The 27,445-nt window shown below is 40.2% G+C and overlaps 1 protein-coding gene across 6 annotated transcripts in view; it reads left to right on the forward strand.

Annotated features, from left to right (window-relative positions):
- LIN28B (lin-28 homolog B) overlaps positions 1-27,445 on the forward strand; it is a 96,790-nt gene that overhangs the window by 45,938 nt on the left and 23,407 nt on the right. For all 6 annotated transcript variants that reach the window (XM_040552982.1, XM_040552984.1, XM_040552981.1 and 3 more), the window contains one exon: positions 7,874-8,058. In XM_040552982.1, the coding sequence (XP_040408916.1) occupies positions 7,874-8,058 (185 nt within the window). The remainder of the gene's footprint in view (positions 1-7,873; positions 8,059-27,445) is intronic.

Consider the following 27,445-nt stretch of genomic DNA (forward strand, 5'->3'; position numbering starts at 1 on the left):
CTGTGCAGGAAAAGGGAACGGTGCTTGTGCGGAGAGATATCCTGCTACACCTGAATTAGCAGAGCGCAGTCTGGGCCTAATTTTTTTTTAATTATATGTAGTCTCTTGGGATGATCGGAGGTGGTAAGGGAGGTGGATAGGAAAGCTTTATATAGCTAAAACATTTCCTGATGTAGGGATTGTCGTTCCTGTGCACGGGGCTGGGGGGGGGGTGTAGAGAAGCAGAGGAATGAATGTTGTAGCCATAGTAGGGCAGGCGTGGAAACTTGAGGTGCTGCAGTTGCCTCTGAAAACGTGGTTAACGACACCAGAAAGGTGTAGTAAATCTGGAGGAAACTGTGGTTTGGTTTTAAGTGAAATAACTCTACCATTGACTGTGCTTTCTACCAGAGTAAATTCTCAGTGTGTGGAAAATGCAGCGAAGTATGTGGGTTGTAAATTGTGCCTTCCCATGCTCTTGTTGTTCCATCTCTGTTTACGGGACTCTACATTGAAATCGACTGATTTTTAGATCTGTTAGGGGACATCTGTGTTTGCACTATGTGCAGTGTGTTTTTTATGAGTGAATAGTAGCTGTGTTGTGTGCTATCCCTCGCCATTAAACTCATGGGATAGGTGCCAAGCGGGAGAAGGCTCAATCACTGTGCAGGTTTTGGTGCATTTATATCCCTTGTGGAAGAAATGAGAGAACCGAGCTTGGTGTGACACTTCCTTTCTTCTGATAATAGAAAAAGAGCTGCAAGAACTGCCTGTCCTGACCTCTCCCTGGGAGGTTCGGGTTTTTAGCAGGAAGGAGGCTTGAAAAATACTCTGCCCTGGTGGGCACTAAAGAAGTATGCAGGTCACCATTGCCATGAGTTTTTTAGAGTTTAGGTACAGTGTGCCTGCAGTCTGGCCATGCTGGCTTTCTGCCAAGTCTGCACTTGACACTTCTCTAAAATTACTTGCCTGTCAGGGAGTCTTGGAGAGCTTGCTAATCTGGACCTCAGGCCCTTGTTTCACGCGAGAAGTAAAAATCAAAAAACACAAAACCAATCAAAACCCACAAAAACAGGACCTCCTTCTAATGAAAATAAAAAGAGGATGATCTGCCTGGACGGTCATGTTGACTTGTTCCTGATTTTTCTGGAAGCATCCTTTGGGTTTCTGCAGAGCCGCCCTGCAGCAGACAGGGGTGTCAGTAACAGAAAATGGGGTGGCTCACGTCAGTGAGGAGCAGCTCAGCAGCAAGTCAGTGAAGGGAGCAGCAACCAGGCTGGGGGGCACGTGGGGGTCCCAAAGGTGGCACGTCCATGCAGCAGTGAGGGCGCTGGGATGTGTTCAACCTCTGGGAGAGTGGCAAGAAAATGGGCTCTTCTGTATGCCCTGGCTACTGAGGGTATCATAAGCCTTCTAGTATTTGTGGCATGGTTTCAGGGTATCATGGAGGCAACGTAAGTGACAAGGCGGCAAGATGCCACCGAAAGTCTGCTGCGTGCGGCAGTCCCTCCTTACCTGCCGTGGCTGCACACCCATGCAGTTTCTTTTGAAGTGTACTGGTGGTTTTCTGACTCTGCAGAGATCTGATTCACATGAAATGCAGCAGAAAGCCTTACGCTACCAAGAACAGGTAAACGGTTTTCTTCCCGGGTCAGTGGGCGACTGAGGTTGGGGAGGAGGAGCCGTCCCTTTGAACTAGCTGAACTGTGTCCTAAAACTGTATCTTGTGCCTAGCGTGACTGGTGAGGATAGACGTACACTAAGAAATGGGAGAGGAGGCTGGCTTAGTTGTCATGCCCGGTGTTAGAGCACAGAAGGAAAATGGGGTAAAAGAGAACTGCACGCATCCTAGCACAAATGTTCTGACCAGAGGAAAGGCAAAAACTGGTAGAAAACTAGTTGTGTAGGTGCTATGCTGTACCAGAAAATTATACTTATTATAGCTAGAAAGCTGGGCGAGGTCAGGGAGAAGCAAATGAGATGTTTATTATCCAGATTCTTTTCATTAGTATACAAAAGTAGAACAGCTGGTGCTGAATGTGTAACCAGATATAGAGGCAGCGGAAACACGGTCAAATAGCATTCATGGCCTGAACACAAATACTGAAAATTACGCAGAAAATTAGCAAATTGTCATGAAGTGGCACTGTGGAAAGAAACAATCGTGGATACAATAGAAAATGTTTGGTGCAAATCACTTTGGGAAGTAATTATAGCAGACCTGTAGTAGACTTCTGGTTTAGGATTTATATACAGATAGTGTAGTAATAATATTATGAGAGAGAAATTCTAATTGGAATAGTAACATTATAGTTAGGCTATGTATTAGGCCAGATGAATATTTAAGCACAAGTGGTATTAGAATTATGTTCTGTTTCTGGACATGATAGGCAATGGTTTTCTTCCCCGAACAGTAATTCAGAATAGACGGCATGTCATTTTGGACTTGCAAAGAATTGGTGAAATTATAGTAAAACTGATTTAAAAAAAAAAAAAAAATCAAGATAAAACACAGACTGGGTTAATTTGGTTTAAAACTGAAGATAGAAAGTCAACAACTTAACATTTTAAGGTCTAATTTTCGTTAAATTAGTAGAGCTGCTGAGTTGGCTTAGGTGAGCTGAAGTACTGGAGGCTTAAATGGACAAAAGGTTCAACTTGAATCTCAAGTAAAGAAAAAGGAGGAGAATTGTGGGAAATCACATAGCTCTTTCTAGCAGAGAACCTTGTAGTGAAAAGGTACTGTGAAAGGAAGGAAGAGTAGATAATCAAAAAATGCTCACTTCTCAGAGGTCATGGAGGAACAAGAACTGAATGTGTTAAGTGATTTAGAATTTATGAAGTTGTTAAGTTAAAGCAGTTAGTAAAAGTTTATTTAGTAAAGTGTAAGAAAAGGGAGGAAGTAGTTCATCTCTTGTACAGGGAGGGTGGTTTTGAGTTAGCGAGCCTTTTGTTCCAAAGCTAAATAAATACCTTTGCATACTTCACAGTAAGAAGAGTAACAGTACGGGCACAGTGACAGGATGATGAATGGGCATGAGGTTATGAAAATGACTGCAGTTGAGGTGGAAATTCAAGACAGAAACAAATTCCAAGTAAATAGGGATGTGGAATTGCAGTGTACCAGCTGCACTGCAGTACCTGCCTAAGTACCAGTTCTTTCCGTACTGTAAAGTTGCTTGAAATAGGTTACCCTACGTAGTAAATGTTGTATGCATGTAGTATATGTGGCTTTTCAGTGACTAACACCTGGAAGGCAAATCTTTGAGAAATGCAAGGAGTTCTTCGTAGCTCTATTTTTAGAGTAAACTTAGAAATATTCTTTGTAATCAAACTATGAATTACTGTAACTAGTACCACTACCACTTTTTTTTTTTTTTTTTCTTCACAAAATACTAAGAAGCACATTCTAATCTCAATAGCTGCAGTTTCCACTGTATGTGCCCTGGAGCTCATTGAACCATTCCGTGAACAGATTTAGCTCACTGGAAAAACAGAAATCTATCCCCATTTCCTCTTCCTCTTACCCTCCCCCTCCCCTCTTTTTTTTTTTTTTTTTAAACTGAGTTTGTTTCCTGTCAGATTAGTGGGTTAAATTGGCTTATGGGGAGGACTGAGAAGTGCCAGATTTGGTGCAAGATAAGCCTCTAGGAGCAGGAAAAAGCCTTTGAGGTCAGCAGGAGCAGGGGATGGGAGGGAGCAGTGGCGAGAGGTTAGGTTGTCGCATGGGCGCGTGGCCTTTGGTTTCTGTGTAAATGCAGAGCTACACGTTGCTCTTCAAGAGCCTGCCGTTTTGTGTAATGGACTTTTTGTTTGTTTTAGCATGCCCTCTGCAAAAATATCTTAACTTCAAAAACCTCCTAAAATGGACTTTTCGATATACTCTAGCAGCAGCCCTTGTATCATGCAATTTACATTGTTTCACAGCACTTCCCCTAAGATTTACATTGTACAGCAACTCTGCTCTTGAGCAAATGTGGGTGAGAGCACTGGTGTAGATCCAGTGTAAAATGTTTCACCTCTGTCTCATCTTACTCTGTGACAGAAGATTCAGAAGCACTCCAGAGGTTGATGACACTGGGCAAGGTTGTTTTGGAGAGAATTTCTTAAAGTCTTTAGCCTGGCTGGGCTTCAGGATATGCTTTTCTTCATGTCTGGATTTAATTGTAGATAATTTTGGAGGGAAAGATGTTTTCTTACTTCGTGAAACCCAGCGTACTGGTGGCATCTGGTCATTGTACCGAGCAATCAATCAATCGCTAGATAAAAAGGGGCAGAAATGAGAGATAGAGAAAATAAATGATCTAAGCCGAACTGCCACTGAATAACACCACCGCTGCCACCCCCCCCAAGAATTTCATGCCTGCAAGAGCAGTTCTTTGCAGCCCCAGCTAGAAATGACAAAGAAGCGTTGAGGAGGTGCTTACTGGGAACACGTTCTCCCATCCCTCCAGACAGGTTAATAAAAGTAATGTGCGTGTATCAGAAGAGATCAGACCCCTGTAATGAGCCTTAATTCCAAACTTCCTTTCTTTTGTAGAGCCGGGTGAGTGTTGCAAGCATTCCCTGAAACTACTGAGGAAATGGTATTTTTCTTTGGGATGGTCTTGATAATACAGTTTATGATATTTTGGGGTTTGCTTCATACTAAGAAATGCTTTTCAAGAACTTGTCATCATGGGTTTTTCATATTTTTTGTTGTTGTTGTTAATACTCTTAAGAAATTGCCAGCTTTTTGGGCCAAGCTGTTGCTTGTGACAGTGATGTGTGAGACTTCACATTACAGGCTAAAATATCAAGAAATAATTGGATGGCTTTAAAAAAATATAGAGAACTGGCACTGTTAAGTTTAAAAAAAAAAAAAAAAAAAAACAACAAAAAACTCCTGTCTGAAACCACTGTATTGACTTCTGGTAAAAATAACAGCAAAGTCTGTGACAGTTGAAAGAGAGAAAGGGGGAAAAGCATGGTGCTTTTAAGTTTTTCCCTTTGTTCATTGGCAGTGTGCCCAAACACCCCATTCAGGGCTCTAGAAATGGTTCACTGACTTGAAACTCTGGCTGCTTTTAATTGTGTGTGTTTTATTTGTTTAAATAATGTGAGGAAAATACCGAGTTAGGTCTCCCAACATTAAATTATCAACTTTACAGACATTTTTTTGTCCAACTCTTCAGAAAAGTTGAAAGGAGCTCTTAACTTAAGGGGTTTAGATTTTTTTTTCTTCTGGTTTTCAAACAGCATTTTTTTTCATGATGATTTTGAATTGTTATTACACCCACAGAGTATCTCTCCATGAGCAGACTGACAACATAGTATGTGTTTACACAATAAGTCAAAGAACACCAAATCCATCTATTAGCATTGATAAGCTGTTGAGGTGTATTAAAGGAGGGTACTGTGCAAGTCATTTGGACTGTTTTTTTAACCTTTTCTGTTGAAAAAAGTGCTTGAAAAAACAAATATTCAAAAAAATGTACACTTGCATAATACGTGACTTATGAAAGCACGATGATTGTTCCATAATTTTGGCTTTTAAACATACTTTTCATAAAACCCTCTTGAAAGTATAGTGCTTTGTTTGGAAATGAAAGTTTCGTTGCTAAAAGTGAAATGTGAAAAAAAAAAACATTTAAGAACACTAACACATACCTTGTTTTAGGTTGTGTTTGGGTAAGTTCTTCTTTCTTTTGAAGTAAAATAGAAGACATAACATAATGTGCATATCAGATGTCAACCTCTTGGTGTTTGTTTTGTAAACCGTGAGACTTGGAAAGGAAAAAGTCTTGCTATAGACTTAACTATATCTTCATTAAGTTGTAATTAAAGAAGAAGACAAACATCCATGCCATATTCCGTATTAGTGAAAAACACAGGCTTGTGTTTATCTGCTTGAAGTAACTGGGTAAGGAAAAAATAGCCTTGCTCTAACCGGTTGAACTGTGTTGTTGCTTACATTCGACTGCTGGAAAAATTATAAGCAACTGTGTCCCTCTGTCAAGTGAACCTTCTTAATTTCTTGTTATGAACGGTTGCTGCTGGGTAGACTGTGAGCTGGTCTGGTACATGGGTTTTTTGAAGCGAAGATGTGTGTGTGCTTTGACATGGTTTCATTAAAATAAATATTCCCAATTATTTTGTAATATTTAATTAGAAATATTTAATTTAGTCTACTAGTGCTGTGGGCAATGGACTTTGTAGAGATGTCCCAAGAGGGACATCTCTTGGGATGGAGAGAAGTTGACACGAGTTCCCCAAGGTAACTCTGCTGCAGGACAAGGAAGAGGAATCCTGTTTTCCAGCCTTACTGGGTGTAATTCAGCTGCAGGTTAAGACTTCTGAATCACAGAAGAGTCTAGGTTGGAAGCGACCTCTTGAGATAGCCTGTGTAACTTCCGTTCTCAGCCCCTTTTGTCTCTGAGAGACTGCCATGCAGACACCAGGGCCAACAGCCCCAAACATCTGGGATGAGATTTGTAAGGCAGCTTGAGCTCAGACTGCCTCAGCGACCGTGTCATGGTGCTGCGGACTTCCCGTGCCCATAACATGTATACAGGGTGTCCATGTCAGGGATTGCAGTCTGACTTCAACACATTCCCTAGCTGGACTTGGGGGGAGTAGATGTGACTTACACAGTCGAGTATCACTTGGCTCGTTTTGACACGTGATTGAGTGGGACAGTACCTGCAGTGAAGGCTCCCTCCTTGACTCCACAGTCCAGCCGTATGAGTGCTGGAGAGCTGAGTAAGAATCAATCAAGATAAATTTTCTTTGCTATTAAGAGTTCAAGAGCAAAAGAAGATGACGTGTTTCATAATTCTTGGGCCAAAAAAAAAAAAAAAAAAAAGAAGAAAGTATTTGGAAATGGAAAGGGATTTGGTAATATTCTCTGTAAATCCAGTTGATCTCATTCATGTAATGTGTAACTTCTGATCTCACTCATGTAATGTGCAAATTCTGATCTCACTCACGTAATGTATAACTTCTAAAATAAATGTGCAGTGCATCCAGTGTCTACTGTTGTATCTTTTTTTCCCATAAAAGAAATTGTCTAACTTATCTTGATGATCGTTTTATTTAATTCATCACATGGGTCCTGGGATATGGATTTACTACTGTACATAATTTATAGGAACTGAAGGGAAATTTTTCTTTACATTAAAGTCAGTCGTGAGCTCCTGTTGATTACAGCTTGTCCAAGATTTTACTGCTACAGTATAGTATCAGAAAATGTATTAGTATTTATTTCACTTGTTCTGGTGATGATAATTTCCTTTTCTGTGAATGAAAATACAAATCTATACCTGAATCATGCTAACTACATGAGATTTTTGGGTAGCGAACAGAAATTTAGCTGCTCACTAGGGATACTTGAATTGCCCATTTCAGTTGGCATTATTCAGGGTGCCTTCCTCCTGTCTTTGGTGTTCATTGTATATTTCATTCATTTTCAGATGGGCAGAGCTGTATCCCAGATATAAAGAATACGAATGATGATAATTTTGATCATAAAATGAATTAGCTCTGAAGTGAACAGTTGCTCCCTTTCCTTTTCATTAAAAGAGCCTATTCACTTACAGCTGTCTTAGGATTTTAAGGATACAGCATTTTCTCTGCCTTCTTAGATCAACAGCATTCAACACAGAAAAGGAAAATAATATTTCAGTTTTGTTTGTACTGAAAAAAGATTCTTGTTACTTGTTTAGTGTTGAATAGTGTTTTCAGTGTATCTGGGACTATAATTTGTAGTGTCATCCGCTAGCTCACGCAGAGGAAACTGTTATTCAACCTGTATGTATTCCAGGATAGTAGACAGGAGAAAATTTGTCCTGTTGATTATGAATGTAAATATTGTTTTGAAGGCAATGGTAACCAAGAGTATTTTTCCTATTTACAGAGCAAGCTTTACATGGAAGGATTTAGAAGCCTAAAAGAAGGAGAACCAGTGGAATTTACTTTTAAGAAATCTTCCAAAGGCCTTGAATCAATACGGGTAACAGGCCCTGGTGGGAGCCCCTGTTTAGGAAGTGAAAGACGACCCAAAGGGAAGACAGTACAAAAAAGAAAACCAAAGGGAGATAGGTAATTACCTTACTTTGCCTTTTTTTTTATTTGCAAGTTTTTTCTTGAAGTTATGTTTTCAGCATTTATTCATTTGTGAAAGGAAGCCCTTCTGTGTAAATTTGGCTTTTATATGTAGCCTAGTGATTTGATTAAGGTTATTAAGCTGTACCTATACAGCTACATAAATCACCCACTTGATTGGTTTTCCTTGAGAAGGTTTTATTGAATTAGGGGGAGTCTGCAAAGGAATGTAATACTGTTTTGAAAACACTGCTATTAGGCTGAGAAGACAGGTCAGTCTGAATACGGGTGAAGTAATGTCATGTTTAGTTGAGAATTGTGCATGCTGAGGAGACTATTGTGTGCAGTGGGGTTTTAAATTTTGCATCGGTAGTTCTGTGCAGAAAAAAGTATAGGTACTGCAGTTAGGGGTTTGAAAGTAGCAGTAATGAGGTGTATGTGTTATTTGATGAATTCTGTTTTTACTCAAAAAAAATAAAAGAATATCAGAAGTTTCTGAAAGTCATAATGGCTGGTAGTCTGAACAAGCGTTGTAATAATATTTTACCAATTACAGTTTAATGACCAGAGATGCCCTTATTTACACAAGCACAGCAATCTGACTTGCATTGTTTTACTTTACTTTCTGCCCCTAATGGCTTGAAGAAGTTCCATATTCCTCTTCACTATGAAGTTACCTCTACCTGGTTCCCCAATGACAGCCTTCCTGCCCAAAAGCTCTTGTGTTTCAGTGGATCTCACCTTTACCCGAATCTCTGTTCCTCATGGCATTTCTCATCCCAGTAGCTGTCATGACTGATATCAGGGGGAATACATACATAGCTTGTGAATATGGAGCCCATTCAGAATATCCCAACAGCCGAGTTTCCCCTGCAGTGCTGGATTTACAGCATGACTTAGAGGTAGCTCTCTTCCATTGCACATTCAGAAACAAAGAATAGCTTGGGAAGGAGAGGGTCACCTGGATTGGAAGCCCAGCCCAATCTCTAGAAACAGGATCAGAAGCCTTTGCTTGATACAGATGAACTCCACTTGTACCCACATCTGTTAAAAGGCCTGTTTCTCTTTCCCCTTGATTTTTTTTTTTTAATTAAGGGCTGGAAACAACATGATAGTTGTCCTTCTTTCACCTTCTTTGTAAAAGCTAAATACCATGAACAAAATTTATTGCTGTGTAACAGATCAGAGTCCATAACCATAACAAGGGGAGACTTTGTAAGCAGGACAAAGCTTTCTATTTGATTGGTCACCATATCTGACCTCTCAGCATTGTGTTGCATGCTGTGGCTGTGAAACCTTTTTCTTCTTCTTCTTCCTTTTTTGTTGTTGTTGTATTTGAAGATTGGCTTCCAATATTCATAGCATTATTGTTGTTGATGTTTCGTACTGTGGCAGTAAATAAAGGCCACGGTCATACAGTCGTGATACTGTTGTTCTATTTGTTGCACATGTATATATGAAGGAAGACAATCCCTACTTCAAAAACTTCGAAATTTAAATAGGTTGTAAATAGACCAGGAAAAATAATATATATTTAAGAAGAGAGGGATTTGAATAAATTGCAGAGGAAGCAATACTTTCAGAATGTAACTCATCCTAGGTAAGCATCTAAAATATATGGGATGAGTCTTGCCTTGTGGTTGTTTCTCTTCATGGATTACAAAAGGATCCTAGCTCCAATGCTGTAGATATTTCCCTTACAAGTCCCTTATGTTAGGTGAGATGAATTCTGCTTTTGATGACATCTTTTCATAGCTAAAGCATATACAAAATTGGACAGATATATCCCAGAAAACAGTGTTGAGGGGTAATCTGTGAGACAGTATGCGCTTTCATGTTCACCTGCCTTTAAAGAAGGAAAAAATTCAAAATTACACTGAATTAATTTGAATATGAAAACATGGGGAAAAACACACTTCTACCTTAAAAATTCTTATGCTTAAGTTGGGAAGACACCAAAGAAGCCTGAAATTCAAACTCCCTGAAGTTAACTGATGTTGTCAGCCGATGAGGAACAGTGTCTTTGCCTCAAGGAAAATAATTTTGATTGAATGCCTAGCCAATAACAAAGTGCATCTCCAACGTGTATAGTGGAAAATTTCTTTAAGATTTCTATTCTGCTATGAAAACCACCTCCGTTTATAAAAAGTTAATTCTGCGTTCTGGTCTTTTTCTCTTTTCCACATGATCACTGTAACAGCGTGCAGGCCCAGCCTGGCAGCATGGTTTGAAGTGGCTCCTGTTAAATGGCTCCCATGGTTGTTAATGGTGTGGGCAGGATTTAGGGCAGAAGGGAAGAACAGAATCACAGAATCGTCTAGGTTGGAAGAGACCTCCAAGATCACCTAGTCCAACCTCTGACCTAACACTAACAAGTCCTCCACTAAACCATATCACTAAGTTCAACATCTAAATGTCTCTTAAAGACCTCCAGGGATGGTGACTCAACCACTTCCCTGGGTAAAGAACGGCAGAAGTGGTTAGAGAAAGCAAAGGAGGGAAAAAGAAAGGGAAAAGCAGCAGTGTGTGAAGGGAGGGAAAATAAAGCCATGACACTGAGGTTACCAAATATTGCTGGTTGGTAGATTTTGTGGTATTTCCCCAATAGACTCGGTCTCTCTGTAATTTACAGCATGTTGTTGCTGTGGGGACCTAGCTATAATAGTTCCCCCTCAACATTGCTGTTGGCCACATGAAGTTTATAATAAGGTGGGGGAAAGGTCTGTAATTGCTGACAGCTATGCAGGCCGCTGAGGCATATTTCTCAGCCTGCACGCCGACACGTACTGGGATGGGGAAGGGAAATTCTCTGCGGCCTGCATGAAATGAAACTGTGGCCATAAGCAGCCTGCTGGCCTCACATTCCCAGACTTTACTATAAGCTTTTGTAGTATCCATGTGTCTTCCGTATAGTTTTTTCACAATATCAAGAGTAATCTGGGCTAGAGGGGAAGCATCTGAACAAAACCCAGTTGGGGTTCTAGTCTGGCAAGTGCTGGGTTCAGAGCTCACGTATTGCAGCATAAATGCGAGGTGGCAGCTCTTGGGGCTTGTCTACCTAAGGCAGCTGGGGGTTGGATGTGCAGCAGTGTGTTAGGACAGGCTGCAGCTCCCTGCCTTCCTAGGAACCCCTAACACATGCTGAACACTGTGTGTTTTGCTCGGCTTTGACAGTGAGCTCACTCAAAAGTATTTTGTGCTGCTCTCCAAGAATGAGCGCCGGGAGCTGATGTGAAAAAGATAAAGCACTCTGAATTCACGCCTTAATCAGCTGCTCCGTAACTCGTAGACAAGTCCATGAAATCTTGATTTAGAGTAGAGTAAATGAAATCAGAACCTAGCCAGCCATCTCGTATAAGGTTTGGAACAGGGGGAAAAAAAGTATGGTTTTCTTTCATTTTTTTCCCAAACACTTCAACGTTTGTATGTGACCCAAAACAAACCTTTTTTTACAAATAGCTGGGAAAATACTCTTTACTGTGGTCCACATTTAAATATTTTTTTTTCTGTACATCTTTGGCACCATATTAACAAAGAAAGGATGCTCACAGGACTAGAAGCTAGGGTTATCTGTGGGACCTTGAGATATTACCCAGTATCTGTAAATATTTCTCATTGAAACTCAGATCTGGATACTTCTTCAGCAGAGTGTCTGTAGTGCTGTATCTGCTTGAATTGGTACTTGGTTCAAGTGGAACATTTTGGAGAGGGGGGAGGATGACAAACTTTCTTCTTGTTTGCTTTTGAAGTATTTACAACAAAATGGAAACAAGAAAATCAAGCAAGAAGGGACAAGAAAGCAGTAATTAAGGGTGTAGCTCTATCTCCCAATTTCAGTTATTGAAGTTTCAGTCCTATGCTACCCTCTGCTAACATCACACTTGTGGCAGAGATGCTTTCTGGCACAGGTGAACTGTACCAGTAAGTGGTTTGGGTATAAACTTGCAGTAAGTTGTGTGTTGTGAGATTTTGTTTTTGATGTGAGATATTTCACTGACTTGTTTTACAGCATGGCCCTGCAAGTAAAGTGTGAGGAAGGGAGCTGAGAGCTATTGGAAATGAGGGAGCTTACTGAAACATTGCCCCTGAAAAGACTGTAATGCTGAATTTTGTTCTAGGAATATGGCTAGTGAGGTAGTCTCATATTCTAGCTCAGTTGGCTATATATTAATGAGCACTGCAGCACACATGTAACGCTTCAAAAACTTTTTCCAGTGTAGACATCTACTAGAGAGAGGCAACAAGAAAAGAAGTGGTTTTGCATTAAATTATAATAAGTGGTATTTGCCAGTAACTCAGAAAGCATATTTTCAAACAGAGAAAAACATACTTCTAAACCTCCAGCTGAAATACAGCCACTTGAGGCAGGGGGCAATAATCAAATAATAAAACGCTTCCCTGGTGAACTGTCACTTAAAATTAGCTTGTGTCTGAGTCAGAAAATGGATTTAATATCTGAAGACATTCTGCAGATGATCCAAAGTTAGATTATAAAAAGATCATAAGTCTTTCTCACATAGCACATCTTTAAAAGTTTATGGTCTGCACCAACAGCTGTTAGGGGCAGTGGCACCGTGGTGTGCCTTTGGGAACATGTGGACTGAAGTTAGCAGGACGAGGAGAACTAGTAGAAGAACAAAAGTTACATGATACAAAGTCACTTCAAACTCCAGATTATATCAAATTCCATCCCCGCTGGATAAATCGTACTCGAGTGTATAATTTAATTTTCATAGAAAATCCGTTGATGGCTTGAGTTGAGCAGATTTTTGTGACGGATACTTGAATAATCAGGGTGGTACAGGCTGTGAAGGAGAGCCCCGACCTAGTAGGAAACAAGAGAAGCTCATAAAACCCTCACTTAGAAGATAGTGGGGCCAAGGAGGATGGGGAGAGCCCTTCAAAAAGGGGCGCTTCCACTCCTGCTCTTGTCCATGCCCCCCTGTGAGCCCCAGCAGACATCTGTCCCACAGGGACCTGCTTCAGGCCCTGCCGTAGCATCAAGGGGCACCGAGGTGAAACGGGGCAAAGGAAGTGAGAGAGAGAGCAGCTGTGCGTAGAGGGGGTGAGAAGCTCGGAGAGCTGTTCGCTCCGACAAAATGGTGTCAGCACCCAACTGTCAAAAGGTTGAACTTCCCTGCTTCTCTCCTAGGTAGACGGTGTTTACAGTTCTGCCCTTTTCTAAAGAGGAAACTGGCAGGGAAGTCATGCAGAAGTAACATTGCTTTCATGCACGTTTCTTTAAAATGCAGCCTTGCAAAAGGACCTTACATGAGCGTGGCATTTTGGAGTTTAAATGTGAGCATCTCCTCCTCCCTGTCTTTCACCTGATTTTAGATAGTAAGAATTTCTTTCCGGTTTACATTCTTCCTCCCGTCATTTTTCAAGTGTAGGGTATTTTCTTGGCTGTTTGCTGTTTCCCAACTTCCCAGAGATTCTGTTGCACATTTAGTTTCTCTTTCCCGTGTTGTCTGAAACCCCTCTTAACTTTAGGGGACTATAAAGACCATCATGGTTTTTGTTCTCTTATATAAAAACTGCTATGTGAAATGAGGTCCCTGTGACCTAGTATGTTGTTTCCAACAGGAGCAAGTACTTAAGGAGAGACTGCAAGAAATAGGGGAGCATGGTGTTCCATCTCTGGCATTTAGTGGTTTAGGCATTTCTTCACTGTCGACACCTAATCTGCAAAAGATGATTAGATGGTACTTTAAGTACCTGAGGAGAGCTGGACGCAACTTCCTCTTGGATCCTTAAGTAAAATTGTTAGAGTTTTATACAGTTAAGAATTCACACATTGTGAGACAATAAAGGGGAATAAAGACCAGTCTGAGATGTGCTTTCTTAAATTACCTTCTTTTTGATACTTGCTAACTATGCTATAACAAGCCACCAAACTCATATGAACTGCTCATAACAGGAGCAGCAAGATACTGCTAGATCTAAATAATAATAATAATAAAGCCTGAGAGTTTTGCACTACTGGTACTTTTAGACAGTTACGATTTTATTGGACTATAATCATTAGGGACAAAGTTTTCCATATTTGCTCCTTTATTCAGGCTGGCCACCTTTTTGGAAGGCTTAGCAGCAGTCCAGGTTTTTACAGGAGTGGGGTAAAACCAGAGGGCTTCATTAATGGAGTTAAAAAAAAAAAAAAAAAAAAAAAGGAAACTTTATAAAATAGCTGCCAGTTGGTGTTCTGGAGCAGAGTCTTGAAAGCTGGCTTGGAGATGGATCTCTAGGGCAGGGGGATAATCTTTCCTCGTCTTTGTGCAGAGCCATCCAAGTCTAAGTTACAAGCCTCTGAGAAGTGTTACTGCATATATACATTAGAAAGCCCTCGTTAAAATCTCTAAAGCATCCATCTGTGTTTAAGTGAGCTCAGCAGCCGCAGACTTGCAGCATACCAAATACACAGGCATGCCTCCAGGACTCATTGTGTCCAACATGATGAGAACAGAATCAGATCTCCAAAACTGGGTATTTTCTTCATCAAAAGACGAAAGGAAGATGGTGGCTTAAGGGAGGAAAGACAAAACAACTGCCACTGACCAGTGCATATAGCACCCAGCACCTATGGACCATACGTTGTTGGGCATGATTTCATCTCTGGCCTAGGGTGTACATAAACGTCAGTCTTCTGGAAATGCCAGATGTAGGAGTTGTGGTAGAATAAGTACCCCAGAGCAAGAGCACAAGCCGGAAACCCTCAACTCTCAGAAGCAAGAAAGCCTTCGCTCGCCTCGCTTCTACCCCCAGATCTATCACGCAGCATCAGGAGTTGCTTCCTCAAAAGATGATGGCTTTCTCTTCCTGCCTACTTCCGTAGCTCAAGCTGTTGCAAGCCAGGATGCTGAGCCAAAAGATCAATATTCACATGTTGGGCTAGGTGTAGGAAGGGTTACAGTTGTACGTAATTATATATGCATTATAAGAATAAACTGTGTTGTTTTTCAGAAGACGCTTAGGAAATTCCATTCCAAATTCCAGATTTAGAGAACCTTATCTAATTTGCAAAGCCCAGTGCCCACAGTTAGATAGAGGCTACAAAAATTAATTTGGCCCTTTATCAGCTGCAATGGCACTTAAACCAAGATCAGCTAGAGTTATTTTGGGGTACTCAGGCACACTGCTGCAGTGTGCTGGTTGACAATATAGGCATTTCCTCATTCATTCAGAGGGCTGTTTTCTCATGTCACACATTTTTAACTACCAAATTCACCACAAGGCAACTTGAAAGCAAGTTTCAGATCCTGGGCTGCTCTTGAACTTCCATGGCTGTGCTGCGCTTCAGCCTGATCTCTCAGGTGAAGGCAGGAACTGGCCTTTGCAGTTAGACACAGAAATCAAAACATACTAAAATACATGCTTTCTTTCCATCCTATGTGCCTTCTGATGGGGCTATTCATGTGTTTCAAGTGAATGCAAATTTCTGTGCTGAAGCAAGAGCTGGCAACCTGGTGGCAGGTTTGACCGATTTTCACCAACTGATATCTAAACCTAATTTTCTTCATTAGAAGCTTGCAGTAAGAACAGAATAGAGCCTGAATAAAGTTGTGCATGGTATCTGTTTGTATGAGTGTACAGTTAAGAAGAAACAGGCCCCAAATTTTCCATAGTGTTTGTAATAAGAAATCCAAATTTGATGCTAAAGTAAGTAGATACAATTCCAAAAATGTACAAGGAACAGATGTAGTGAGTAGGATGGTGTCATTTTTACACAGCCTCACGTAGAGTAAGCTGTCCCTGCACAGCAGATGGGTTTCTTAAGTACGTACACTGTTTTCAGAATGCAGAATATTTTCTGTAATTGGATGTCTTCTCAGGCCTTGTGTTTTTGTATTTTACCCACTTTCATCAAAGGATGAGCTGTCTCTCATTTACAGTAAAATACCAGCATATATCCAGGCGTTTGCTGTGGTGTACTGGTACACCTGATGTTTGCACTGGAGTCTTAACTTGCAGGTCTGGACAAGCAAATTGCTACAAAGAGTATTATGGAAAGTTAAACTGTTTTAATGTGCCAGGTTGCAAACTGTGGTAGGCATGAATCTGCTTTATGAATGATGAAGCTGCAACATGTAGGAGAAGAAAGTGGGTAACCTTTTCACCCACCCCAATTTAATTTTTCTGTTGTTATGGTCAGCTGCTAAGATCCTGTTGCAATTGAAGGAGCTTATGATGATATTTCATACCCTGCTCACCTTTTTAGAGCGTAACTCTTCAGGTAGCACTTGCTTGTTCTTATGTTAGTGGGACAAATACATGCATTACTGGTGATGGGTTTCTTTGTTTTGAGGGAATTTTGAGGCAGAGGGGAGAAGCTAACTCATGTAACTAATGGGTTGAACACCCTTATGGAAGCAGAAGATTGCAAAAAGTTTTGGTTTTAGATTTTGTATGTGTTTCAAACAACTTCATTTAAAAAAATCAAAGAATTAATGTTTCTTTCAATAAGAAGACACTTAAGATCTCTCTACTGGAAAACATACTCTTACATACTTCCCTGTCATCTCATGAGAGCTCATTTTGCACGGAGCACATGGCTTAATACTGTTAATTCAAGAAGAAAGGAATGAAGATTTTACAAAACAGTTAACAACTGCTTTTCTAGTCCTATAGTAGTGATTCTCCACACATATCTCAAGGAATTTGGAAGCAAGAAAGAATGGAAGAGTTGTACATTTGAGAATTTTGCATAACTTAACAGAGATTAGGCATAACTTCAATGGAGTATATATTATTTTTTAGCAAATAGTTTACAAAAAGTCATTTCAGTTTCCTAATGAACTGTCATTTTCTTCCTTAATTCAGATTTCTCCCTGTTTGGTTTCTTACTACTATAGTAATGTACAACTTTCAAGCAGAACAGAACAAAGAAAAAAAGTGTATACATTTTCAGGGGCCAGTTCAGTAAATACTTGAGCTAGTGCTTTCAAAGGAGTGGGGAAGAGGGTATTATTTGAAAAGATTTTCCTAGTTGTGGAAATTTCTCTTTAAGCTGATGTTGACCCTGACCTACAGACTGTACTGATTTTTGCTCATGTGATCCTCTATAGCCGTCAGTGAGCTGAGAACAGAACTGCTTGCAGCAGGACAAACTGTCTTTTAAAAAGATTCATGCAATCTGCTATATTTCACTAGAAAAAATGTTCAGTGTAAATACTGAAGTCCCCAAACCCTTTTATTTTAGGAAAACAGTTGCATTTCCTTGCTCTTCTGGATGGGTCGCACTCCAGCATCACCTGGTAAACGTACTCAAAGCACACAGTATATAACAAGAGGAAGATTATAATGGTGGTTCCAGACGATGGGAAAAAAATGCCATGTATCTTAGCTTGTTTAGTCAGGAACTTGAAAGCTGGACAAAACTAAATTATAGCCTACCTGCTAAATGAGGTATTCCCAAAATGTTGTCTGGTAATGTTTATGGTAAATGATTTACCTCTGTCGATTAATCTGAAGCTCTTCAGAAGGAATACAAGTTCTGGAGCCCTTTAATTTCAAATTAATAAAGTCTGTGCAGTAATATAATTCCAAATTGCTACAGCTGTTTCTTTTATTAGCTGTGGCTTCATGTTTCTGTCCTTGACACTTAAAGATCAAACCTACTTAAATATGAATCATGTAAAAATGTGCATTTATTTTGTCAAGAAGCTCAGCAGCTCATTATGTAAGATGAATGTGTCACAGAGGTAGTCATCTCCGTAGTGGTGGTGCAGTCACATCGTTGTTATTCCTTCTGTGCCCCCGACCTTTTTGAGTGCGCCTACAGTGTGCTGGAGTGCTTCTCAAACAGGTAATAAGGCATATGTCATGAAAAAAAAAAAACAACACATGTTTTTCAGGGCATATTTATACCAGGAAAGGTAAGCCTATTTTGGCAAAAAAAAAAAAAAAAGTACCAGGTTAAACGACCCCTGCACAAGTTATGTGGCATCACCCATCCGCAAGTAGCAGGACTAAGCAGGAGTTTGCACTTGTTTCTTCTGGTTATGGGAAGCTCTTCAGAGAAGAAAGTGGAGCTCAAAAAGAGACTCTCCTGTGATGTCTGATCCCTCAAACAGTGTGACTGAGACAAGATGATGTTGCAAGGACAATGAATAGTGAGGAGATTAGGAAGGAACAGGGACATGAAATCAAAGTTAGACTTGGGGGAGATCAGTAATGAGAGGGAAGAGAAGAGCTCGAGGAGGAAAGGACAATCTGGGATTCTTGGGCGAGGGGCCAGACCACTGAAAATATTGTCAGTATGAGAAATACAGGTTTTCTGAGCTTCCAAATTGTCATCTAAAAGCTGATATGGAAATCTTCAGGGAGTGCAAACAGGTCTGAATTGAATCTAAGTTTCCTCCCTTTTTGAAAGATTCCTGTAAGTCAACAGCTAATGTGTAAGGAGCTGAAGTTGAGGTGGGAACTAAGCACCTGCTTTGTAGCTCTGTGACGACTGAGGAGGTTTCAGCATATCTGTGAGTGTTGACCTGAAATGGGACTTCTTGCAGTAGTATGCTTATTGTGTGTTCCTCATTTACTGGGTAACAAATGTGATGCATCTGGATTTTATTTTGCAGCACCATCAAATACTCCCAGCTGTAAAAGTTGCGTGATTTCAGCATTGCCCTGTATATAGTGGGTGCTATAAAATAGTGTTCTACAGGCTCTAATATTTCAAATTGGGCACCTAGAATAAGGCTCCACTGGAAAATGGTTTTGGCTTTTTTCTTGTGCTCCAGAATCCTTTGTGTCTCTTTGAGACCAATTAAACCACACAATTTCACAGATACGTTGCAAAGTGATTAATATTTGCAATACATGAAAATAGAATAATAGAATTATCTAGGTTGGAAAAGACATTCAAAATCGTAAAGTCCAACCATCAACCTGACCTTCGGAGTCACATAACTAAACCATGTCCCTTAGTATCATGTCTGCACGTTTTTGAAATCCCTCAAGGGATGGGGACTCCACCACTTCCCTGGGCAGCCCCTTCCAATGCCTGACCACCCTCCTCATGAGGAAATTCAGCCTAATATCCAGTCTAAACCTTGCCTGGCACAACTTGAGACAGTTTCCTCACGTCTTATAACTTGTCACCTGAGGAAAGAGACCAACATCCTCCTTGCTGCAGCCTCATTTCAGGTAGTTGTACAGAGCAATAAGGTCTCCCCTCAGCCTCCTCTTCTCCAAACTAAACAGCCCCAATTTCCTCAGTTGCTGCTCATAACTTGTTTTCTAGTCCCTTCAGCAGCTTTGTTGCTTTTCTCTGCAGATGCTCAAGCAACTCAATATCCTTCTTGTAGTGAGGGGCCCAAAACTGAACACAATATTCAATGTGCAGTCTCACCAGTACCGTGTACAAGGGGATGATCACTTCCCTAGCCCTGCTGGCCACACCGTTTCTGACACAGACAGGATGCTGCTGGCCTTCTTGGCCAGCAGGGCAGACAGCTGGCTCACGTTCAGCTGGCTGCCGACCAGCACCCCCAGGTCCCTTTCTGCCAGGCAGCTTTTCAGCAGACTTTCCACTTTTCCCCAAGCCTATACTGATTCACGGGGTTATGACCCAAGTACGGGACCCAGTGCTTAGCCTTGTTGAATGTCATGCAATTGGACTGAATAAAGTCAATACTTCCGTATTGTGTTATTTAGGTGGATTTAGGTATGAGTCCAGGCATTGAATTAAGTAGGCTAAAGAAGTAGTCAATGACCATCTTCCATTTCATGCAGTAAATGAGAAGAGACCATGTAGGAGACCTAGCACATCATCATATAGTTCATAGTTTCTACAATATAAATTATTTCTTGCTCTTTTAGTGCTGAATCTGTACGTAACAGGTAGAAATTAGCATAAATGCCGTTCTGTCTAGCAGCTAGGTTTGGGGATTTGGGCTGGCTTTTCTTTGAAACCATACTGTGGCACTGCAGGGAAAGGATGAAGGGAGTGGTTTCCCTGAAGAAATTGCACATATGCACGAAAGAACAAAGGTGTCTGTGGAAGAGCTAGAGAAAGAGTCAGCTGAGGCTGGCAGTATTGATGAAGTAGATGGAGCTGGGTTTGCTCAGTAACAGACCCGTGGAATGGTTAAGGAGGAAAGAGTTGTGAAGGGTCACTGTGAAATATGGGAGTGAGCTAAACAATTTCTCTTCTTTGATCTCCATTCATTTATAATCTTACTGGTATTGAGTCTCCTGGCACTATATCTTTTACAATGAATAGTTGAAAGTAAAAAAATTGATTTAAATTGCAGTGGTCTTGTGCTGAATGGCTTTTTTTAGCCCAGAAGTTACTTGGAGTTTTACTCTTCTAGCTGTTGGACAGCTTAAATGCTAAGCATTTAATTTACTTCAGGCGGCTCTGAAAACAATAGCAAACCACAGACTGCTCTTACTTCATTGTCTGCAATTAATGTTGCAACAGCCTTTGCATCAAAGTTTAACCAGCACGCTTTGATTTCCTCAATGATAAATTGATATCTTCTGACCAATAAAGAGAGTTGAAATATTTCAAGTTTCAAATTCAACTTCAGATTTTTTGATGTTGAAAATTAGTGCCTCTGCCTTTTTGTTGTGCTAAACTAATAACACAAAACAAAGAGAATAGTGTGTGTGTCAGTGTGTCTGCATAATGAGATTAATTGTTCCCTAAAATTAGGCAATTTTGTTTCTTCTGTCAACGGGAGGGAATCATCAGTGGTTGTCAAAAAGACTAGAAATTGTACGTAGTTCATATGTAGAGAAAAATACTATTTATTTACCTTTTGAAAGGGTTAATTTTATTTACATTCTTTTTCCTTAGTTATCGCAAATCACTTCTTTCTAGAAGTATATGAAAAATCTTTAATTTCTTGTTGATCAGGTTAAATTTTCCAAGTTTTTGTATTTTGATATATTTTGGGGGGAATCATGGTTAGCTGCTTGCATAGTCAGTGCTAGGAATATGTGCCTACATCTTCTATTAAAATATGCTAAGCACTTCAGTTTTTCTAAGTCAAAAAAAATCCACAGAATTTTAATTTGCTTTTTATTAAGGATTTCAGTGGGATTTAATTTTATTAAATGTGCAAGTATGATTAATCACTTCAGTTTTAGAATTTTTGTCCTTATGTACATTGTGTAACTTACAAATTTAACTTGGAGCTCGGAAATATTTTTATTGAGTGGATCGTTCTTGCTACCCTTGTGTTTCTAACTCACTGGAGCCTCCTGAAGTTATTGTTTTTCCCTTACAATCTACACATTTCATTTACGCATAGAAAAGAAACGTCTGGCATGTTGTTTTTTTTCTCCTTTTTTTTAATGAGAGCTGTATGCTCATTGTCCAAACAAGCAGCAAAGAATCTGTTGTATGGCAAGAAAATGAGGGAGGGAGTCTCACTAATAATCAGTACATTCATATAAACTGGCACTGTTTAATTTTCTCAGTTAGCTATGCTATACTTTCACCCTTACAAGAACACAAATTGTGTTTAAAAATGCCTGCCATGGAAAAATGTTACTTCAGAATGTAAAGATTACAACCACTTAAAACACATATCCATGGTTAAAGATGCTGACTCCCAATTTTCTCCTGTCTAGAGCTTTCCTTTTTTATCTTTGAAGTTAAATCATTATTCTGTGCTGGTGCCATTGGTTCTGTTTATTTTTGTATCTCTCAGAAATGAAAGGTCCAGTCTTTTTTGGAATAGTTATGAGTGTAACATATCAACAAGTTTATATTTTATACGGCTTGTGGAGCTGGATTTTGGAATTTGCTTTTTTAGTGGTTCTTTTGTGGAAGAGAAATCTTTCAGGCATGAATTGATAGTCCAGATCTTTTGAGGTCTGTCTGTGCTAACCTATGACCTCTGTTCTTACGAGGTCAACATCTGAGGGCAGGAGATTAAGGCAGTTAAAAGATTGGAATGGGAACTGGAATGGAAAAATTAGCCAGCACATTTTGGGTGGAAAACATCAAAGTCATCAAACAATTTGCTTATTTTAAACTCAGTTTAAGGGTAACAAGCTAATTGTACTGTGTTTGTTGATGCAAGCAATTTATATTATTTGAGGAGATTAACACCGAAGAATTTTTTTATCAGAGAAACATAATGTATGCTCAGTGTAAATGTGCTATGTATTTCGGATTGTAAATGCTTTTGTCCAACATTTTTAGCATAATAATTCAAGATCTGATCCTACAGTCAGTGCACTTAATTAGCTCTATTTCTTATAAGCAGCAATAGTAAGTGTTGCAAAATCTGAATCTTGCTTGTAATCTGCTGAAGACCCCTCACATTCATTACAGAATACAGGTGCTCTCCGTACATGAGAAAGAGTTATTCCCATTTATATATTTCCTGACTCTGATGCTTAAAAAACATTTGCAAGCATCTCTTTTTGTTCTAGCTTTTCAAATGTGAATTCCTTTTCAATGCAAACTTGTCACCAAGGAATGTTCTTTCATAGATTATAAATGGATTTAAAAGAAAATGGTCTGTTTGTTCTTGTCTGTCATAGTTGAAAATTCATTAGTTTGTTTTAAAAGAATGAGGACTTAATCTTTCATTTGTACAATTGCTTTCAAAGATGATATTATCTAGAGAAAGACAACTTTCCACATCTGAAAATTATGCGAGTTCAAGGATATGTGTAAGCAATCATATTTTTTGTCTTGCTTGTTTGAAGTGCAAATAAAAGTGGTTTCAGTGTCACATGCAAAAGGAAAGACGAGTGGTTCGGTGTGCGGTCCTACCTAGCAGAGAAAAAAAAAGTCATGGATGTTACAGCTCAGGCTTTGACTAACAGTATATGGATTCTGGTATTTCTCCAATAGTTATGTCTAATAATTAAATTAAAGTACTATAAAATTCAGCTAAACTCAAGTCTCAGTCTGAAAGTCTCGGTCTCTCATCTTTATACATTATTATTGTTCTTTTGATTGTAAATAATATGACATACGAGATTTGGGTTTCCATTCTCAAGCTTATAACTTCCCAAACTGTTCCTCTAAAGACTTAAACCTTCCTTTTGCATTTTTTTGCCTCTGACTTGCACCTGAGGGAAATTGAGAAAAAATGCTCACCATCATTTCTCCCTTCTTGGCGGAAGGAAAAGAAAGGAAGGCAGGAGGAGCTGTTGTGGGCTGCAGCAGCCCTGGGACTGTTCCCACGGACGCAGCCACCCTTTGGTTTCCTTCCTGCCATTTCACTGGGGTGGCTGGAGAAGCTGTGCCAGCTGCAAGGGCTGCCACATCCCTGGGGCACGGGGGAAAAAGGGAATGTTCAAACAGGCAGGACCAATCCCGAAGGCTGCTATATCCCAGGGATTGGTTCCCTGGTTCAGTTCTTAGGGTAATGAGGTAGTTGCTGATCAGCCATTTTGTGACTCTGGCTTGCCAGCCCTCTCTGTGGCTAAATAAATACGCGTGATGGACGGATGCAGAGCTAATTCTGTCTTACAGAATGACTTTGGTTACCTGCTTGTGAGAATGTGTAATGAGAAACACCGGGAGTCATTGTGAAGGAAAGAAGACTAGTTAATGAATAAAGGAGAAAAGTTAAGCAACTGTGAAGATAATGTGCACGACATGACTTAAGATAGCCTTCTCGTTTGCCCAAGCTATTTCTGTACCTTCCCTCTGTTCTGCCTGTTTAGACAGTAAATTCTTCAGCGTAGAATTGGTTTCCTTCTTAGTCCGTAAAATCGCTTAAAATCACTGCTGCTTTTAATTGCAATAATAATTGTCGTTCGTGGCCATTTGAATTATTAGAGAGCAGCGAAATATACATTTTTTTTGAATCTGGAAGACTCGCTTCCCCAGGATTTTTGTTGAAAGTATGTATCCTCTTGTGGCAATTCAAACATCCTGTCCATAAGCCTGCTTTTCTTAGTTATCTTTTGGACACCGTTTAGAAGTAGTTTACAGATAACTAAGGCCTCCCTAATGGAGAGTGGGGTGCAGGAGGTTTTGCGTCCCTTAATTGTTGTTGCATTAGTTCTAAATGTACTAGGAGCTGCCTCCAAGTTCGGTATGCAGTATCTTGCAGGGCAGCGTAGACTGCTGAGTTTTAGGGAAGCGGAATTCAAAACTCAAGGAAATTATAGTACAATTTTCATATGACTTAGAGATTGTTTGATTTTTTATGATGAAAACCTGCTCCATTTTTGGTTGATCTATGTGAGAAATAGGTAGAGAATATATCCTCACTTCCCTTGCATGTCTTTTCCACAACAAAAATTTGCTGCTTAGCCAAACAAAACTCATCAGAATTACTGCAAATAGTATTTTCAGGCTTATGTGCTTGTGAAGGTTGAAATTTCTGCCAGTGCAGCTGCTCCAATAGATTTCTGCCTGCAGTCCCACCATGCTCTTGGAATCAGTGTTTCCAAATGGACTCTTTAATTTGCCTCAGCTGAGTCACTTCCTTGCCACGAACTGCCATAAAGAGATAATTTCTTCTGCTTTGCTTTCTGGGATTTAGACTCTACTGCCCCCCTTCTTTTCAAAACAAGAACTCATCAGAAAATGCCTTTTGTAGTAATGCAGTCGTGTTCAGAGGGATTCAGAAATCTGGATTATTGGTGATTTTTTAGTTTAGTTTAGGCTGTTGTTTTTTGTTTTCCTCCTCTGTTTCTGGTTGCTAATTTGAATGAAAAGCCAGCAAAGAATCATGTTGCTTTTCTTTGTAATTGGTGGTTGTAAGTATTCCTCAACTGGCAAGTGAATTTGAATGTCTGTGAGATGCTTTAGGTGATGGCTGTCTTTAAAATCTTCAGAAGTACATGTTAATATATATATATATAAGCTGTTATATCTCTTTTCTCAGTGACCCAAATTTCTTGCTTAATTCTTGCATAAAATATGAATTAATCAAATTTGAAAGCTTTCGAATTTGGTAGAATAATAATAGTCTTTATTGTTAAGATGCATTTTATAGGAGGTTGACTTTACTTTTGGAAAAGCAAAATCTATTAACATTTATATCTATTATATTTATCCTATATACACATATACTGTATGCTTTCTCATATTGTATACACATTTATGCACACACAGTAGATTTATGAAAGATTGCCTCAGCTGCATTAAAGGAAGTGGGTATGAAAAGGAAGATGACTTGATCAGTTCAGTTCAGAATGAAATAAACACATTGATGACCTCATAATTAAAAAAAAAAAAAAAAGCTAGTCCTGATAGTTGTGAAGTAAAGCTGACAGGAACTGATCGGTGCTTCTTTCTTATGCTGGCAGTCATATTCCCTTTCTATACCAAACTTTCACCAGGTAAACTTGGTACAGGTAGTCGAGGTGCAGTGATTCTGTGGAACATGTTGAAACCTGGTTTTGTAACCAGGTTTAGTTTATTGCAGTTGGTGATAGCTAAGATCATGTCTGACTGGCAGCTTCTAAAAGGTGCAGCATGTGCTTCATTAGTAGGACATCTTCTAACCAGCCAACAGTCCCTGATTTGTGCCTGTATAATCAGTGTGGCCATAGTGTGTGCTCCATTCTCCCAGTTCTCTCTGCTGGTGTAACCTAGAGTGCATTATTGTACATTAACCCCATGTTGCAGTATGTGGTTTTAGGCAAAATGAAGCTATACCAATATATCTGCATTAGCTTACTCTGTTAGGCCAAGTAACACCATTGTAATGACATGGACTTTTTTCTTCCTGCCTGTGTAAGGTCAGCTTAGAGTTTTCACAAACCTGCAAAAAACCACTTGAACTACTGATTATGGTTTAGACTGTAAGTGCAAAAGTATATGAAATATAAGGTGGTATTAGTACTGGAAATTACTCATGACACTGTATACACACTAATCACTGTAGTGGAAACATCCAGCTGCTATAATGAGATGCTGTGTTGGGAACAGGATACCACCACGTTCCCTTTCTGTGGTAGCAGGTGGTAAATTTGCTTAAGCTTGCATATTTTGTTACACTGTAGAGGACTACAGTTTGTGTGTGGCATATAAATCCATTTTCCAACTTGGATTTTTTTTTTTTTTTTTTTTTTTTTAAGGCACGTTCTCATTTAGTTAAGAAAAAGATTCCCCAGGGTCTGGTTTATATGTAAAGACTTAAATCTGTTTAAAAAAAAAAAAAAGGCACTAAAGGTTAGTTCAAGTTTGTCTGTTTAAAAATGCTTATTTCCTTGAAGTATCCAGCTGCGACCTCTGCAATGGGTCATGCATATCAGTCTGTAAAAACCAAATGTGATGATTAGGAGCAGAATCTGGATGGAAGTAACGGGGGGGTGGTACTAAGCACCAGGGATGAGGAGGAAATGTGGTAAATGGGATCACTGGATATGAATCAAGTTGCTTGTGCGGTAACCACAGGTTGTCACTGTGTGCTTTGCACTCATGGTCCTGGGTGCACAATGGGCCAAGGCTCTCCCCAGGTGGGACACAGCTCTCTGCCAGGGCAGCCTGGCTCGCTCCAATGCCCCAGGCTTGGTGTTTACATGGCTATAGCTGCTCAGGAGCCACAAGCATGCTGCATACATGTCTGTAGGGTGCACAGCATCTGTGAAAGCCAGTGCAAACAAGTGTGTGTCTGAGAGGGGAATGGCTTTGAGCCCCTGGAGGGGAGCGAGGCCTTCCCGCGCTGACTGCTCAAGGAAGGGGGCCGCATGGTGTGGGTTCTGCTGCTGCGGTGTGGGCCGGGATGGGCAAGCCCAGGGGTCCCGGCAAGGCTCTCTGAGGAGAGGGCACTGTGCTGTAGCATTCCCCTCCTGGCATTTCAGACAGGGGCTGCACTGGTGACGTTACCACACGCACATGTGGGCTGGGACTGCCAGCATGGTCGGCCAAGGGGCTCTCCTGAGGACGCTGTAATAGATACAGCCCTGGAGACCTGTTTGGCAGAGTCTGCCAATAACTTAATTCTGCCCATGCTGCAGGCTCTCTCTGCAGAGGAAAAGAGCCCCTGTGGAAGAGAGATGCAGGGCTGCAGCTTGGCCAAGTCGGCATTTGCCTACCAAGCGCAATTAGCTTGCTGTGTACCCCTCAGCAGATGAGGAAGCTGCAGAGATGGCCCTGGCCCTGACCCCAGGCTGTGCCTGTCCTGTCTCAGGGGGAATTCAAGGCAGATTCCTTCAGATTTGGGGGTTAACTTAAAAATTTCCTGTGTCTCTGGGGACACAAAGCTAGTCTTAAACAATGTCTAATCCAGGCTTGCCACAGCTATCCTGGTGATTTTTCTCAAAACTCTTCAGCCAGAGACTCAATTGTGCTTCACAATCCAATTTTTTTTTTTTTAATTGAAATGATGCCTTTTACTCTAAATTTCAGAAATAGTTTTTGGTATAAAGCATACCGTGTATGTTTGTTTGTTTGTCTCCACTGTGCTGAATATGCTGAATCATAGAATCATTTAGGTTGGAAAAGACCTCTGTA

Source organism: Cygnus olor, chromosome 3, assembly GCF_009769625.2.
Source record: "Cygnus olor isolate bCygOlo1 chromosome 3, bCygOlo1.pri.v2, whole genome shotgun sequence".
Lineage (NCBI taxonomy): Eukaryota > Metazoa > Chordata > Aves > Anseriformes > Anatidae > Cygnus > Cygnus olor.